The following is an 18,408-nucleotide window of genomic DNA, read 5'->3' as shown; positions in this document are numbered from 1 at the left end:
TTCACTGAGTCTACGATGGTAGGTTTAACGTTAAAAGCCGTAATATGTTTGATCCAATCTTGCATTTTGGGGATTTGAGCCGGGGGCGCTATTAGTAGGAATTCAGTCTTTAGGGCGTTCAGTTTGAGATGATTTTCTGCAAGCCAAGTTTGGGTATTCCTAAGCGCTGTATTAAGTAGTTTGACGTCCTCTAGGGTGTGTATCTTGAGGTAGAGTTGAGTATCGTCGGCGTACATGTGGAATTGCACGTTAGAGGCTTGTAGGATTTCAGTGAGCGGTTCTAGGAAGAGATTAAATAGTGTTGGGGATAGTGCGGATCCTTGTGGGACACCTAGAGATACTGGGACGGGTTTGGAGAGGGTGTTATTGACTTTGAATTGTTGTGTACGATTTTGGAGAAATGAAGTGAACCAACTAAATACTGTCCCAGACAGACCCATTCTGAGATTCAAGAGGTCTAACAAGTTCTCATGTTTGACCGTATCAAAGGCGGACGAGAGGTCCAGTAGGATGAGTAGGCAGGAGCTATTTTGGTCGAGTATTTGCAGCGCGTCGTCAATGATGAGTGTCATGGCTGATTCTGTGCTGTGGCCTGCACGGAAGCCTGATTGGTGATTGTTGAGAAGATTGAAGTGATCAATATGTTTCATTAGCTGTAGGTGCACACATTTTTCCAGCAGCTTGAGTAGGTCCCTACATCCCACATCGTGCTTTCCACTAGTCGAGTCCGTGGTACCTGTCTGCTAGGTTCACCCATCATCACCCTGCCAGAGCCCTCAGCTCCTCTGGAGCAGGGTTGGCTGATGTACCTTGAATCAGGAGAAAGAGATGCAGTGGTACTTCTTTCTCATATCTTGCGGCTCGGGCATGGAGTGCTATGCCTTTGGATTTGCAGGAGCTGAAGGATGAAAAGTGCTTTCAGCGTAATCCTAAATCATGGCTGTTCCAAATTTGGTTGCATGCATAGCTGTCTACTTTGTCCTAGCAACAGGAACCCTTTGAGTAGTCGTGTGCTTTATGAATCTTGATTGATTGATTTTTTTTAGTTGATAAAGCAACACCTTTTTCCAAACATATTAAATGTTCTCTGGAACGGTAACGTTTCATTTTTATTACAGATTCACAGGGATAGCAATACATCTATAGCCTCTTTAGGTTTTATGGCACTATGTATGTACATATGTATGTATTTGTATTTATACAACACAAACATAGCTAGGACGCAATGGAGTGCTGTACAAAATATTGGGGGAACGACAAGCCGCAAGATGGAATACATAAAGTTGGGATTGCAGACATACAACTCAAACTTTACAAATACTATGCACATTACACGCCATCTTTCGCCTTATGTAAATTGGTGGAGAGTCAGGACAAAAGCTAGGTCTTTGAGCAATCTCGAATTTTGAACCCACTTTCAGCTCAGGATTTAACTTTGCTGAAGAAGCCCTGGTGCATCTGTGGCAGCCTTCAGGTTGTAATAATGAATTCCTAAGGCTTAGTTCACTGGCGAAACGAAACTTGAGGGGGCCCCCATGCAGGGTACGTGTCCGGCCAGAGTACTGGGCTGAGGGAGCCCCATGGAGCTTGGGGGCCCCTCCGCATCGCGGGGTCCTGAGTTACGCCACTGGCTTGCTTTGCTAGGAAGGTCTGACAGGTGCAAAGTGAAGACTATATAAGGTGGAAAGGACACCACAGCATTTTGTTCCCTACCACACCCTCTTCTGAAATGATCATCTATACCCTCCATACTTCAACTGCGACCACACAAAGTTCCGAGCTAATCCATTGTTCGAACACAAAGAACTAGCAAAATGTGAAGAAAAAAAAGAACTCAAAGCACAATAACTTATGCCATAAATCACAAAGAGGTTTTAAGGATGAGAATATACACTAAATTTCTAGGTATAGTTGACTTATACGTTCAGCATTCACTCCTCAACATAATGCAACCTCACCTCAGCAAAGCTTAAACTTTGGAATACGTTTGTAGGTCTACAAAAATCAAACTATTTCAGTAAAGTATATAACTTGAACTCTCAATACCAACTGTCGTTAGAGGGGTAAACGTTTCTCTCACCTGAAAGCACTCGGCACAAATTCCAAACAGGTAAGCGGATATCCAGCTACACCTGTGGTGGTATTTGTTCCGCATCTTCCATTGCATCAACATCCTCTACTCACGTGGCAATGGAAATTGCAATTTAAGGCTCAAACACAAGTGGTGAGTATAATGCAAAAGGAATATTGCTACCAGCAGACCAAAACTTTGTTTTCAACAAGTTCCCTACAAATTGGGATTAGGATGTCTACGAATACTCAAAGACGAACAATTTTTGGCACTGTTCGGGAAGACAAGCAACTAATCCTGGCTTCTTCCCAAGCACTGGCGTAAACATAAAAGTGGCTGGAAATTCTGGATAGTGTAAACCATGTGTGACTCCTTCAGTGTTTTTATAAAACAGAGACTGTCATAAACGTGGGCTGGATAATCAATTAGAAATTCAGGTACTGGCTTACAGGCTAGATCGACAAAGATCAGTACATGGTCAATTGCACTGCTTTATGTTCAATACAGCGCATTCATCTGTAGCAAGCTTTATATCACGAAAACCCGGGTACCCATCCTACATCCTCTTTTAGGGTGGTATTGTATCTGCATGTCTGCCGCAGGTCAAACCCATACAGCTTTTCATCAGCCTTGGACGCGCACATTAGCGGGAAGTGGTGACTGATGGTGAATACTGAAGCTTGGCTAGTATAAACCAAGCGAGATACACAAATAGTTCAGCCTAAAGGTATCTGAATTTACTACACTTTGAGAACAATGCTTTTCCTGGAGGGTGTTCGGTCATTGTCGTTTTGGCCTTAAGACACTGACCTCGCATGTTAAAATGTTATTTTCAAAACCTCGCATGGAGAGTAAAGAAAACATGCAGATATGGAATTCATGTTCTTTGTGGACAAGGATAGCCAGATTAAAAACTAAACGGCTTTGAAAGAGTTGTGGAAGATAGCCATAACCTGGGGGAAGAAAGCATTGGGAAAGCCAACAGGACTCCCTTTTGGGACTGTTTGGCTTTCCCAATGCCTTTAACCCACACTGTACATAATTTCCAAGATGCTGTGTCGCATGGCGAAAAGGGGAAAGTAGAGCGAAAACAAATAAGTGTTATGAATCGGTTTGCACCCACGTCATTTTGTAGGTGTGCGCACACTGTCCTATGCATGTGGACACATGAAATGATGCGGGTGGCATTTTCTCTTTTAGCGATCTGAGATGGATTGGTAAATAAAACAAAGAAATTCAAGTAGCTTAAAAGTGCTGTCGGGCAAGGGAACCAACGAGAGAGGGTGGGAGGCATAAATACGTTGTTTTGTAAATCCATATAAAAAAAGGCCCAGAATTTAGATTTTATAAACCCCTTGAAAGAATAAACTCCATTTTCTACGCACCAGCTAGAGTCAGGAAACCTACTAGATGGTGAGTTCTGTGTAACGATCAGTCCTGTGAGAATTCACAAGATTAATTTGCTGTTAGAAGATTTCGAATCTCTTTTCACTCTTAACAGACACTCAAGAATACACAATAAGGAAATGTTTATGATTTTATTAAAACCAGCGTCCCATCCTAGTGCACACAATCACTGGTGTAAAGAAACTTGAGGGGGCCTCCTGCAAAGCTCGTGGAGGGCCCTCCTCCGGGCTCAATCAGGAGCTATGTAGCCAGAGTGATGTGCTGAGGGGGCCCCCTGGTGCTTGGGGCCCCCCTTACTGCGGGAGCCTGTGTTACGCCCCTGCATAAAATGTACATAGTTGTTGTAGGAAACTAAGTTCGTGTTTGAGAGGGGTGAAAGACTACCCAAGCAGCAACCATATTTCCTGTCAGGGTGAAACACCAGCAAACCCCAAATTAACTTGTGCTGAACCCTCTGGTAGGTTGACACAAAAGCAGTCAGGCCTAACTTAGAGGCGGCAATGTGTAAAGTGTTTAAGCAGCTCTTCAAACAGTAATAAAGTAAAAACAGAACACAATAAAATAAAATAAAATAAATTATTTGACACGAAAATGACAAACATCCTATCAGTGGAACCAGAGAAATGCAATTTGAAAGACTTAAGTGAATATACAGCCAGATTCATGAAGGTGAATTGCGCTCGCAAAGGGCCAGATTCTCAGAATCTGGCCCTTTGCGAGCGCAATTTTTGCATTTGGGATTCATCATCCCAAATGCAAAACTCGGTAATAGCGAATTTGCAAATTTGCGAGGAATTACATTTAAGGAATCTCTATTTGAGATTCCTTAAATGCAATTCATCATCCATTTTCAAATTGCAAAATCGCAATTTCGGGCCGCTATCAACCGCGAGGTCAAACCTTGTGGTAAATAACAAAAACTCAGAAAAATGCTTTTAAAAGCATTTTTCTAAGTTGCATGTTGCCCACACACATATCCTTTGGACATGTGTGTGCGCAACACCTGTTTAAATTAGCATTTAAGGGGTGCTACAGGGTGTCCTCTGGACACCCCTGGCACCCTTTAAATCGCTATCTTATTTGCGATTAGCTAATTGCTAACCGCAAATAAGGAATACTCCCCATTCATTCCTATGGGCCTTTTGGCCCATAGGAATGAATGGGGAGTATTCCTTATTTGCGATTAGCAATTTGCTAATCGCAAATAAGGAATGTGTAGGAATCGCATTTTATTTTGCGATTTCTACATGAATCCCGTTTTGCGAGTCTGTAATAGCGATTCCTTATGAATCGCTATTAAAGACTCGCAAAACGGGTCTTTGATGAATCAGGCTGATAGTGCCTAAAAGCACAAAAAGCCAACTGTGATTATCTGGTCAAGCTGGAGTGTGACCACGATGGAACACAGGTCGGATACAGGCAACAAATTAGGCCCTGTAAACAAAATACATTAAATTCGGTGTAACAAGATCACACATCTAAGACGTCACGCCGCAGCAGTTCCAAAGAGCTGGGGGCGGCGATGTGAGGTCTTGCACTGAAGATGCATCATGCAGAGGTGGTTCCAATGAAGCTACTGACGGGGCTTGCGATACGAGGTCCTGTGTTGCCATACAGGATGTCATAGACTAAGGCTTGAGATATGAAATCCTGTGTCGGGGATGTGAGGCAATGGCTTAAAGGAGTGGAGGGCTGAGATGCGAGGTCTGAGTTGGGGATCTGCCGTGCAGCAGTGGTTCCGATGTGGAGCTGTGAGGAGATGCATAATGTTGCATCAGTTCTGCACACAAGAATACAACTGGGCTGACATAGCACCTTCAGGTCCACTTCCAAGGGTTCAGGACTGGAGTGGCACCACTTGAGGGGCAAGACCCACAGCAGACAGAGTTCTGGTGCTGGGTTCATGGTAGTTGGAGCCTTTTTGACCCAAAGACTCCAAATAGGAGGCCAGCCAACTAGGCCTTGGAGTCACAATGGTGGTACTGTGTTCAAGATTTAGGTCCAGTCCTTTTCACTCAGGCAGCAGAGTAGCAGTCCTGCTTGCAGCAGACCAGTACAGCAGTCCTTCAGAGTCTTCCACAGGTTCAGATGTGTATTGAAGAGTTGGGTCTGAGGGTCCAATATTTATGTTTGGTGCCAGCTTTGAAGTAGGAGAACTTTTTTCAGGTTCACACCCTAGATGTGTTTGTAATTCCCTGCCTTATTGTCCTGGCCAGATGTATGTCATTACATCGCATCCAATACCACGCGTACCATTACAACACGGGTATTACTACGTGATGTCAATGACAACGAGATGCCATTACATGGCAAACTTTAACCACGACTATGCCTTTACCACGCATGCCATTACAACGCAAAAGCATGTGTGGTAAAGCTTTACTCGTGGCTAAAGTCTACAAGGTAAGTGACTACCCTACCCCCGCACAACCCTCCCCGACCCCCAGCCCTCCCCCTACAATAAAACTACACTACCCTGCACGACCTCCCCTACACTGCCCTAAAACACTACACTGCACAATCACTACAACACTACCCTAAACCACTACACAAACACTGCAACACTACCCTAAACCCTAAAACACTATGCTACATCAACACTACAACACTACCCTAAACACTAAAACACTACACTACACAAACACTACAACACTACCCTAAACTTTAAAACATTACACTACACAAACCCTACAACAATACACTAAACCCTAAAACACTACACTACAACACTACCCTAAACCCTAAAACAATATACAACACAAACACTACAACACTACCCTAAAACACTACACTACACAAACACTGACACTACCCTAAAGTACAAGTTACTTACCTTCGGTAACGGTGTATCTGGTAGAGCTGATTCTAGCCGCAGATTCCTTAACGTAGAATTATCCCCAGACGTGAGACTATCCGGAAAACTTTCTTTGCCATAACATCTCTGCGCGCCGGGGTCGGTACCCCGTGACTCTACCCTGACGTCGTCCACAGGCGTGAGGTCAGCAAGGTCACACTAGCCTCAACCCGGCGCGCCGTCAGTTTTCTTCGGAGAACTTTTCCACGTCACAACGCGGAGTCATCACAAACCAAAAACGGTGAGAATTTGATAACAGTGTGCGAAAAAATTAGATAAACAGAAAGGAAAGAAACGAATGGTGAGAAACAGCATCATCCGGGAGAGTGCCAGACACAGTGGCACCGAAAGTCAGAGCAGGAAAGAGCAAAGCACAGCTACCGCGAAGCAACCCTGCAAGCAACTACAACATCCTCCCAGGGGGCAGAAAGCAGGTGAAAACATCACAACAGACGACAGAGGCCCCCAACCCCAGCCTGTAACAGTGAGGGACAACAAGGCCAGAACAGAAGAGAAACGACAATGTACCCCAAGACCACACCAAGAAGGATAGGCGCATTCTCTGCAAAGAGCAAAGGGTCAAGGCACAACCAAGAGCCCCCAACTCAGAGGACTGTAGACGAGACAAAAGCGCAAGCAATGAAAAAGGAAATGAGTAGGCCCCACACTGGAAGACCAGGGTGCAGGGATGCATAAGTACCCATGGGCCACCCAACCAATCACCAGAAAGGAAGGAGTGAAGCAACAACAGAACAAGCATCCCACTAGGGAGGAAGGGAAAGAGGGTACTCGCAGAAGACAAAAACCACCCAGAGGCAAGCGAATGCAGAAGACTAAGCCGAAGGTCCTCGCAGAACAGGGAGGAAGGGCGGGTCGTGAAGGAATCTGCAGCTAGAATCGTCTCTACCAGATACACCGTTACCGAAGGTAAGTAACTTGTACATCTGATAGAGACTACTAGCCGCAGATTCCTTAACGTAGAATAGATACCCTAGCCATACCCAGAAGGGAGGAGGGCCTGCGAGAGAGCCTAATAGCAGGAAAAAACAAAGAGCCCCAGCAGGGGATGTGCAATGGGGACAAGAAGACGGCCCTGCCCCCACCAAGCAGAAGAAAACAAGGATGAGGCGAGGGGAGGCCAGGACACCCCCAGTCCTTCCAAGGTACCAGGGACCTCCACCAGAAACCCCCAAAGGGACAGACAACGGTAGAGGAGTACAGAGGAGTACAGAGGAAGAAAAAGTTACCCCAAACTCTAAGGAGAAGAGGTAGAAAAGGGGCAAGGCCCTCCACGGGAAGAACACACAAGTGAAGGGGACCGCTGAACCAGCCTTAGCCCAAGTCAGTGGGCAAGGAAGGAACGGATCTACAGTCAAGAAAGGCAGGCGAGAGAAGAAAGACTTAATCTTGCAAGGCTCCAGCAGAACATAAAGGCAAGGGCACCACAGCACACTCCAAGGCCAGAAGAGCAGGCGTGCACAGCCTGCAGCTAGCAAGTACCATGAAGCCGAGCACCCAAACCTAGTCGAGCGCAAGACGAAGGCAAAGGTAAAGGAAATCCAGAACAACCCCTAAGGGGAGGCCGTACCACACAAAACTGACCCATGGAAAGAAGTGGGACCAGCCAGAAGAGTCAGAATTATGTAGGAAGGACAAGGCCGTCCACCAGAACACAGGGAAAAAACAGGAAATCCAATCCACCCTGGAACACCAGCAAGAGGACCAGGCCGAAACCCCGGACAAAAAAGGGGGGAAATACCACAGACGGCATGAGATAGCCGGTCCAGCAATGCAGCGGATACTGAAAAGGACAAGAGCAAAGAAAACGCACCAGCGGTATATAGTAACACAAGAAAAGGCGAGGAACCCGGAAGGGGAGTCCACACCATCCCAGCGTAGGACAGAGCTATACAATAGCTACAAGTACCCCACTTAAGGTAAGACACGTCCCAAAGAAAACATGGGAACCACTCTTAGGGAAAACATCCTACATCAGATAACAAGAACATAAGGACCTGCGGTTAGAACACAGACGTCTGATCAATCACTCTCAAAAAAATACACAATTGCCAAAAAGGGCTGAACCAGCAGCCCACAGGAGAGAGGGGCCAACCTAGAGACCCCTAAGGCACGTCAAACCACACAGACCAGACAGACAGGCCACTCAAAACATCAGATTTCAGGAAGAAGGTGGGATAAACGCCTCCCACCAAGCCCCGGAGGATCAACAAGCCAAGCTTACAGAGGGGGAGGAGGATGGAGCCCAGCAAGAAGACGTTAAATGGCAGAGTCCGCGTGGGTGTTAAACAAAAGAACCTTATCAAAGGGCAGGTCAACCAGACGCTCCCTAACATTCTTAGGAAAAACACCATCCCGCAACTAAGCATGGCGACGGAGAGCCACAGAACTGGCCATAGCAAGGCCGAGAGCATCAGCAACATCCAAGGCCGTACAGAGAATAAACGCAGCCAACTCCCGACCATCCAACACATGGTGCCGTAGATCAGTGCGAGAACCGCCGCGAGAGACGCGAGACAAAGGGGACTGCACAGAATCCCACAAGCTGGAGATAGCCCTGACTAACACACAAAGAGTGTTGAGCGCTCGCAGAGCAGCACTGGAGGAAGCGAAGATCTTACGCCCCCATGAATCCAACCACCGGGCCTCCCGTGATGGAGGAACCAACACCACAGACAAGGACGGAAAAGCAGTCCACAGAAGGGGGCCTTGAGTAAAAGGGTTGAATGAAAGGCAGAGCGGGTTGTGCCGAGCAGGACGGTGTAGGAGCGGCTGAAGCCCCGGATCACCCGTGGTAGGACGCCCCCAAGCCTCCAGAAGAGAGCTGTGGAGTAAAGCTTCGAATGAAAGAAGCAGCTCCTGTCCACCAGAGCCCTGGTGGAGAACTTCCAACAGATGATCCGTAGGGAATCGGGTGACGGAGTCACCAAATCGCAAAATGCCAGCTGCCGTCGAAACAGCCTGAACAAAGTCAACACTGGCCTCCGTAGGGCGCCGCGGGGAGAAAACAATTCCTCTGTGGGCGACGGCTGTAAACTAAGCTGTCTGTCTCCAAGTCCAGCTAGAGGAATAAACGGCCAGCCCCTGAATAGTGGGGGATCCACGGACGAGTGGGGAACCTGAGGGGCCGCCGGGGAAGGCAGAGCAGCCAGTGGAGCAACCAACCGCGAGCTGCGGAAGAGAGGGTCTGAGGGTTGAGGCTGCGGTGATGGTGAGGATCCCTCCCTAGAAGACACCAATGAAAAAGCAATGACGCGACGCCCCGTCTCCGGAGAAGAAGAGACCAGGAGCTGACAAATCTCTGGAGAGGAAGGAACCTTTGGAGACGAGTCGAGGACCCGATGCCAGCACGGTGCCGTGGAGTCCGCCACAGGCACCGGCGCAACGCCGATCGGCGCTGGAGTGGACAGAGACGGAGCCGAGTTGACCTCCACCACCACGTGCTCCCTAGGAGGAAGGGGCAGGGTCGGAGCCGGTTCCGCTAAGAAAGGGCACCAAAAAGGTGCCGGCTCGACCTCACACGAGGCGGCCGCCTCAGTAGAGGACCAAGAAGGACTCGGGAAAGCACCTCAGGCCCCGGCCGCCACCCGTGGCACCGCCAGGGCCAGGGAGGAAAGCCTTCAGTGCCGAAAAGATGCCAGCTCAGTCTGTGGCGAGGCAGCCGCCTGTTCAGAGGACCAAGGGGGACTCAGGGACGAGCCCTGAGTCCCGGCGACCTCCTGCGACGCCACAGGGAGCCCCGTAGGGATTTGCAGCAAGGCAGGGTCGCCGTGGGTCAAAGAGGGGAGCCCCGCAGGACCGCACCTCAACGACACCACCCTCCTACATCCTGAAGCCGAATCAGTCGGCGCCGAAGCCGCTGGTGACTCCGCGGAAGGCCCAGCGCGAGGCAAGGTATCCGCGCACGTCTCAGGAGGTGAAGGAGGGGCCAAAGAAGCCAGCAGAGCCGCAGCGTAGGCTTTCATTTGGGTCCTAGTCGCCCTGGCATCAGGAAACGGCAGGTAGGGTGGCGACAGGCTAGGGCGCACGTCCCGAGGGGAACCCGCGCCCTCTGCCGAACGAGGATAGGGCCCCGGAGACAAGCTGCAGGACCTACCAGCGGGTGAGCGACGCCCTTGAGACTGTGGCGAAGGGTAATGGCGCAGTCGGAATTGGCGGTCCCTGGCTTCCGAGGCAGGGGACGGACACTGGGGCGACACCGACCTGGACAAGCGGGCCGACAGCAATTTCAGTTGGTGCTCCCGCCGGGAGTTCGGTTTGAGGTGCTGACAAGGGTCTGCCCAAAAGATCACCCACCACCTTAGAGACAGCCACTGGCTCCCCAACCACAAGAGAGGCCAGTTCAAGCTCCTGACCCATGCATATAATGCACTCCACAACATCTGACAAAACTACATGAACCACCGCCTCACCTTTCACCAACCCACCAGAAACCTGCCCTCCACATACCTCCCACAGACGACTTGCATCCGCCACACCTGAGGACGCCCGTTCTCTCACGTCGCTGCCACAGCAAGTAAACCCTCCCTCTCCACCTATGCACCATACCCTCGCTCAACCACTTCAAGAAAGGATTCAAGACCTGGCTCTTTGACTGTGAGCTGCAGCACAGTGCCTGGATAGCCCCCGTGGTGGTAAGTAGCGCTTTAAAAATACTATTGATTGATTGAAATGTCACATGATGTATGGGTTTTACAAAATGTAAGAAAGTCGGAACCTTTTGAAAAGACATTTACCTTTTTAAGAAACGCATAGGGTGGGATTGAATGCAGCAACAAAGCATTACAGTGCAAGTGGATTCTATGTCAGGACCGGAGGCTTCAGATTATGCTTTTCTCTCTCCGCTGTTTATTAACAAAAAACACATAGCAGCCAGAAAAGCAAAACTTGTAAAGGATATGATATACCACCCCACACTGGGATAAACATATCACAAAAACATCAAACACATGGGATAAACTACAACTCCCATCAGTCCATAATCATAGTCCTTCCATAGTGTCCACTGCGCTAAGGTAGGGCGTCCCTCTTGTGATCCCTTCCTCTTTCTTCGCTGCTTCGCAGCCAGTTAAGTGCCTTTCCTGTTCTCTCCCTCGTTTTTGGGGTGGTGAGAGCGTTTGGGATTTTGGGTACTGTGTGTATTAATCGATTGTGTGGGCTCTTGTTGTGGGGGTTTGAAAAACGTTGTTTTCCCTTACAGAGCCCGTATTTTTCTTGTTTGTCGCGGGGACGTTTCGCCCCTGACGCGGCTGTCCCCGGAATTGCGGCTCGCTTCGATTGCCGCTAGAGGGCGCTGCCGCGTCTCGTTCTCCTCAGCGCGTCTTTCCCTTCATCGGGAGCCGCGCTGAGGAGAGCGATCGCGCCAGAGCCTTCGACTGCTGCCCCACCGTGACGCCCGGCCAGGGTTGTATTGCCCCAGTATCTTGACGCCCGTTTGTGGGTCTGTACTTGCGGTTTTACCGCGCTGACGCCTACGGGCGGTATTCTTTCAGCACTTGCCGATCTTGCTCGGCGTGTTTTCAACTTTATTCTGTGAGCGCGCTGGGGGGCGGCTTGAGACCCGGTCTTGCCTAAGAGGGTCAGCGCGTTACGAGGAGTGCTGCCTCTTGCTGTCTGGTGTGCCAGATTTTTAAAAGCCTTGCTAATCTTTGGTTAGCCCACATTGCTGGTGCCTGGGCCAGTCTAACCCTCCTTTCCCTGCCCTAAAGGACTTGGTCATGGCAGAGGGATATTATGTGGAGGAGGAAACCCACCAATACTTGGGGGATGATGAGTTTTATGAAGCTGTAGATCAGTCAATCTATAGGTGTGTGCAGGAGATCGTGGGGCCTATGGAGGATAGACTCTCGGCCCGCATTGTGGAGGAGTGCACTAAATTGGCCTCTACGGCTCTGGGTGCCCAGGGTTCTGTCCCTGCCTCTTCTGTGATTAACCCCCCTGCCCCCAAGAAGGTCTGCAGGGATAGTGGCTCCGGAGGGTCGCAAGGGGTGGATAAGGATGCCTTTGAACGCCTCCGGGATGCGTTCCTGGCTAAGGCGACAGAGCCTGACACCCCTGCGTCGCTCCCAGCCCAAGGCCCTTCGGGGTCGACCGCGACAGCCCCTTCCTCCCATGGAGGGCTCTCCCCGGCGGACACGGATGACGACGAGGATTCAGTGCGCTCGTGGCGCCCGTCCGGATCAGCGGCGGAGTTGCCTCATGATGCCTCAGGAATGCTTGACCCGGACGATATTATCCATCCGAGGTCGGCAGCCTGGGCACCGGGCGACAAAGTCGCGAAGTTTGTGGCGGGACGTCTACGCAGGCCACTGGAGAAGGAGGCACGTAGTTGCCTCAGGGGAGAGTGTCCGCGGCCTACACTGGAGGGAAAAGTGGCCCTGACCCCTGAGTTAGACGGGAAAATGGCTACTTTTATGGCAAAGTTTGTTAAGGACCCGCGAAAAGGCATTGACCGTTCCTGGCGGTCATGCCAAGACAAGCTTTTAGACACCATAGGGCCCTTAACGAAGATCCTAGACATGGCGGAGGAGGCCAAAGTTTCCGGTTCCGCCATTTCACCAGAAGTTCTCTCTAATTGGGCTCAGAGGGCAGTGATCTTTTTGGGCAACGCTAATTGCGCCCTCTCAACAGAGCGTAGACGCTCGCTGCTCATTAAGTTAGACCCTAAACTGGGGGACCTGGCCTCGTCAGAGGCGGGAGCAGTAGCGCAGGGCGGCCTATTTGGAGATCCATTCATTAAAGAATTGGGGAAATTTGTCTCCACCTTTTCATCCTTAGACAAAGCACAGTCCACAATAAAAAGGGTGTTTAACCAACGTTTTTCCCGGGGGGCCGGTCGTGGAAGGGGCCTCACGTCCGGCCGTGGTGGACAGAACCAACCGAATAAGGGTCAAGGCTCCGGCAGAGGGCAGTACAACTCCTCAGCCAACTACACGAACTTTTACCCCTCCAAGGGTCAACGCTTCAGAGGAGGCCGCGGCGGCTTCAGGAATGACGCAAACAGCAACAACTCTCACGGTGAGTGTAATCCCGGCGGACCAGGTCCAGATTGGGGGGAGGCTGGCCTGCTTCCGGGAAGCCTGGTCGGCACTTACGAAGGACGCGTGGGTTCTTCAGACAGTGCGTGGTTTTCACATAGAATTTTACGATCACCCGATTCAATTAAGGGATCCACGGCCCATTCTTTTTTCCCAAGAGGATGCCCGGTTGATCGACGAGGAGGTCTTGGCGCTGTGCCAGAAAGGCGCCATCTGTCGTTCAACACGGCATCCTTCAGGTTTCCGCAGCAACATCTTCCTGGTGGGGAAGCCGGATGGCGGCAAGAGACCGGTGATAAATCTCCGAGAGTTCAACGGTTGGTTGGTTTACAACCATTTCAAGATGGAGGGGATCCATCTTCTCAGGGACGTCCTACGGGTGAACGACTGGATGGTCCGCTTGGACCTGAAGGACGCTTACTTGGTAGTGCCCATCTACCCGCCTCACCGTCGGTTCCTGCAGTTCCTCTGGCGGGACCAGATTTACGAGTTCACAGCCCTTCCTTTCGGACTCTCCTCGGCCCCGTGGTGTTTCACCAAATTGTTGCATCCAGCAGTGGAGGTCCTCCGGAGTCAGGGCATCCGGATGATAGTCTATTTAGACGACATCCTTTTGATGGCGCAATGTCCCAACAAGCTAGTTTTTCAGCTCAACCAAACGGTAACGTTATTACAGGGTCTGGGCTTCATCATCAACAAGGACAAGTCTGTCTTGACACCTTCCCAGAGGATGGAGTTCCTGGGGTTCCTAGTGGACTCAGTGCAGGCCTCGCTCAGTCTGCCATCGCGGAAGATGGCCAAGATCAGGCACGAACTCCGGCGGACGATCGCCAGGGAGCGCACATCCCTACGTCAGATCGCCAGGGTGGTGGGACTCCTCTCGTCCTCCATCCAGGCGATCTTTCCAGGTCCGCTTCACTATCGGGCCCTTCAGCGCCTCAAGGCGTACCACCTTCGGAAAGGTCTCTCTTACGAACAGTTGGTCCCATTGTCCGACGAGGTAAAAGAGGAGATGTCCTGGTGGCTCTCCCACATGGAGGCCTGGAACGGCCGGGCGATTTTCGGATCGGTTCCGGATCTAGTGATAGAGTCCGACGCCAGCAGATCTGGTTGGGGCGCCCGTTGCGGCGATTTCTCCACAGGCGGAGGCTGGTCGTCAGAGGAGCAGCAACTCCATATCAATTGTCTGGAGCTCCTCGCAGGTTCTTTCGCGGTCCGTTGCTGGACCAAGGATTCAGCGTCCTCATGCGTCCTTCTCCGGATGGACAACATCTCAGCGGTGCGCTATGTCAATCACCTGGGCGGCCCTCGGTCCAAAGCCTTGGCGAACCTGGCAAAGGATTTTTGGGACTACTGCCTAGCCCACCAGGTCTCGGTGACAGCGGAGTACCTTCCGGGTCGAGCCAACCAGGTGGCGGATTGGCACTCGAGGTACCTGCGGGACTCGAGTCTCTGGAAGTTGGACACGCAGGTGTTCCATTGGCTGCAGACCATTTGGGGCCCGTTCTCGGTGGACCTGTTTGCGTCCCGTCTCGACTTCCAGTTACCGAGGTTTTTCAGCTGGAGGCCGGATCCTCTGGCGGAGGCCACGGATGCGTTCCTACAAGACTGGAGTCAGGAGCGCCCGTATGCTTTTCCACCTTTTTCAATGTTAATGAGGTCGGCGGCCCATCTTCACCGCCAGCAGGCGGAGGTGGTGATGGTGACGCCGTGGTGGAGGTCGCAAGTTTGGTTTCCGGTTCTTCTGGAACTTTCTTGGGATTTTCCAATCCTACTCCCCCTGCTCCCTCATCTTCTCCTCAATCCAGACGGGGACCCGCATCCCCTGATAATGCAGGGTTCTCTCCGCCTCATGGCATGGAGGCTTTCCGGAGACGCTGGTCGCTCCCTGGCCTTTCGGGAGCAGCTGACTCCTTTTTGTCTAAAGCATGGGCCAGCAGTACCACGAAGAGATATAGATCAGCGTGGTCCAGGTGGGTGCGTTGGTGTCTTCGACGGGATCTGGATCCCCTGGTCGCAGGAATCGTTCACGTACTAAATTTCCTGGCGGAATTAGCGACTAGTGGTTTGGCCTATCGAACAATTAATGCCGTTCGCTCGGCGATTTCGGCGGCACACGAACAGATAGACGGTGCCCCGGTTGGGGAACATCCCCTGGTGTGCAGGCTCCTTCGGGGGGTACGTCTGGCTTTGCCCCCGGAGCCGAGGTATTCTGTCCTTTGGGACGTTAATTTGGTCTTGAACCTTTTCCTTTCCTGGCAACAGAATAGGTATCTTTCTCTGAAAGAACTCTCGGCAAAATTGGCCATGCTATTGTGCCTGGTGTCGTGTCGAAGGGTATCTGATGTACGTGCTTTGGATATCTCAGCGAGAGTGTTCTCTCCGGATGGAGTTACCTTCACGGTGGGTCGTCGAACGAAGTCCGCAACGAGATCTATATCTTATCCGGCCTTCGTGGACGTTCCCAAACTATGTGTGGTCCAATGCCTGAAAGCATATGAAGATATGACTTTAGAACTTCGTCCTCCGGGCGAACAGCAGCTCCTGATCGCACTGCGAAAACCGCATAAGGCGGTATCCTCTCCCACCATAGCCCGTTGGGTACGGTGGATATTGCAAGAGGCTGGCATTGATACCAAGCAGTTTGGAGCTCATTCGGCCAGAGGTGCTATGGCCTCAAAAGCTTTCTCCTTGGGAGCGCGTTTGGAGGACTTAATGCGGGCTGCAGATTGGTCCTCGGATTCCACTTTCAAACGGTTCTATTTCAAGCCAGTGGTGGATATTGCGAGTTTGGTGGTCGGTCAGCTTTAAACAAGCATAATCTGAAGCCTCCGGTCCTGACATAGAATCGAAATTTGCCTAGCATAGTAACGGTAAGTTTCAATTCTATTAAGGACACGGAGGCGAGGATTATCCCACCCACTCTCCGGCGGAGATCCCTCCCCGTATTGGTGTAAGTAAAACTCTTGAAGGTACTTGCTTCTACTGTATTGGTGTAAATAATAACACTTGACAGTGCTTGCTTCTGACGTGTCGGCATTGTTATTGTTTCTTGCCTTGTTCAAATTACTTATGAACGTTTGCGGCGCTGACGCAGTTGTTCTTTTCCTTCCAGGTAGCGAATCTAAACAGGATCGTGGTTGATTTGGAGTGACTCGCGCGAAGAAAGAGGAAGGGATCACAAGAGGGACGCCCTACCTTAGCGCAGTGGACACTATGGAAGGACTATGATTATGGACTGATGGGAGTTGTAGTTTATCCCATGTGTTTGATGTTTTTGTGATATGTTTATCCCAGTGTGGGGTGGTATATCATATCCTTTACAAGTTTTGCTTTTCTGGCTGCTATGTGTTTTTTGTTAATAAACAGCGGAGAGAGAAAAGCATAATCCTCGCCTCCGTGTCCTTAATAGAATTGAAACTTACCGTTACTATGCTAGGCAAATTTCGATTCTAGTGTACACTTTTATGAAATAAATAACAAAAATAAACACTTGCCATGATGCCTCCAATGTTATACTGCATTGAAACTGATCAACTGCTATATACAAACAACTGTAGTACGTGTTGACTAGCAGGCACTCCTTTTTATCTGTGTTATTGACGACTAGTATAAACCGCCGGCTGCAACATTTTAAAAGACTCATTTTTACATTTACTATTTGATTTTAATGCGGCAGAAAGAGAGCTGATGGGACCAGCCTCTTGCCAAGTACTTTCTTGTGAGAGAAACTGGCTCTGATTCGAGCCACAATTCCGTAGGCCTTTCTGTAGATAAGACATGAAGGAAATCATTTTCATTTCAAGTTGGCGCGTGGGTCAGAACTTACCTCAGGGAAACAATTATTTTCTGCACAGCACTTTGAACGACGTCCCGAGGCGAGATCCCCAGGGGTCCGACGGCCAGCTGTAATAACTGCTGGATCATGTCCAGAGACTGACCCTCCAGGCACATGGTCACTGCCAGGCTGCGGATTTTCTCTTTCTCTGAGCGCGATAGATCATACAGGTGAGCATACTTCTGCAGTACGTCCTGCAAAAAAGAGCAAGGAGGAACCTTCAGACTGTGTACACGACAACAACAAAGACCGGGATAACAGAACACACCCACCTAAGGGAGGCCAAGGACAGCAGCCAGATGGGTTAAAAATGGAAGCGCCTCAGAACGGGGAAATTGAATAAAGGAAGACTCCTAGGGGCCTTTACTTGGTCTGAAATCCTTATAATACTACTTTAATAAACAATCCAGAGGAGGAAATATGTAGCCTTGTTGAAACACTTGCTAACACAACTGTATCGTTTTCGCTGATTTTTACAGATAAATACAGACAGAAAAACAATTATTTTTTTGTCTGTATGTATTTATAGATGTGGACAAAAATGGGAATCGCGTTGTTTTTGACTGATTCGAAATGCTGTCAATCATGACTGCTAGACCAATAGGTGTGACAGGCAAGGGGGTTAAAAACAAAGGAATTTTCAGTAAAGAGACTTAAAGAGCCATATATGTGCAAAACCTTCATACTAAAATGTGCATTTTTTTCTATGAGTGCTTATTTTATCATCTGAGTGTGTTTATAACTGAAACCTGTCAGGCGTTCAAGCATGAGTGCACATTTACTTGTTAAATACAGATGGGAATATATACAGATATGATTCATTTTTTCAAAAAAATTAACATTGGCAAAAAATTAATGGGTAAATACAAACGGAAATGTAAAAAAAAAAAATACCATAAAACCGGGAAACCCTCAAATTTATTCATAACTGAGGAAGGTCGTGAGCACCCTGCAGAAGACAAGCCTATGAAAAAATCCCCAGGGGCTAGATGCAGAACGGTCTAGTAAAAATGCTAAAAGGTTTAATACAATAGGACCCGGATCCCCTCAGCATGGCCCGCCTCCCCCTAGTTGACACACCAACCCACAATTGAAACACCAAAGAATTGAGTGGGTTTAAAAAGGCCATGTTTAATTTTCAACATTTCATAAAGATGACAAAAGCAAAGTAACATGCATAATC

The 18,408-nt window shown here is 49.6% G+C and overlaps 1 protein-coding gene across 1 annotated transcript in view; it reads right to left on the bottom strand.

Annotated features, from left to right (window-relative positions):
* Nucleotides 1-18,408, bottom strand: part of LOC147707147 (NBAS subunit of NRZ tethering complex-like) — a 782,701-nt gene that overhangs the window by 679,988 nt on the left and 84,305 nt on the right. The window contains exon 4 of the mRNA XM_086925629.1: nucleotides 17,217-17,419. Coding sequence (XP_086781755.1) covers nucleotides 17,217-17,419 — 203 coding nt within the window. The remainder of the gene's footprint in view (nucleotides 1-17,216; nucleotides 17,420-18,408) is intronic.

Source organism: Lissotriton vulgaris, chromosome 6 (assembly GCF_964263255.1).
Source record: "Lissotriton vulgaris chromosome 6, aLisVul1.2, whole genome shotgun sequence".
Taxonomy (NCBI): Eukaryota; Metazoa; Chordata; class Amphibia; order Caudata; family Salamandridae; genus Lissotriton; species Lissotriton vulgaris.
The sequence above is the reverse complement of the archived record's forward strand: the minus strand, read 5'-3'. Positions and strand labels throughout refer to the sequence as shown.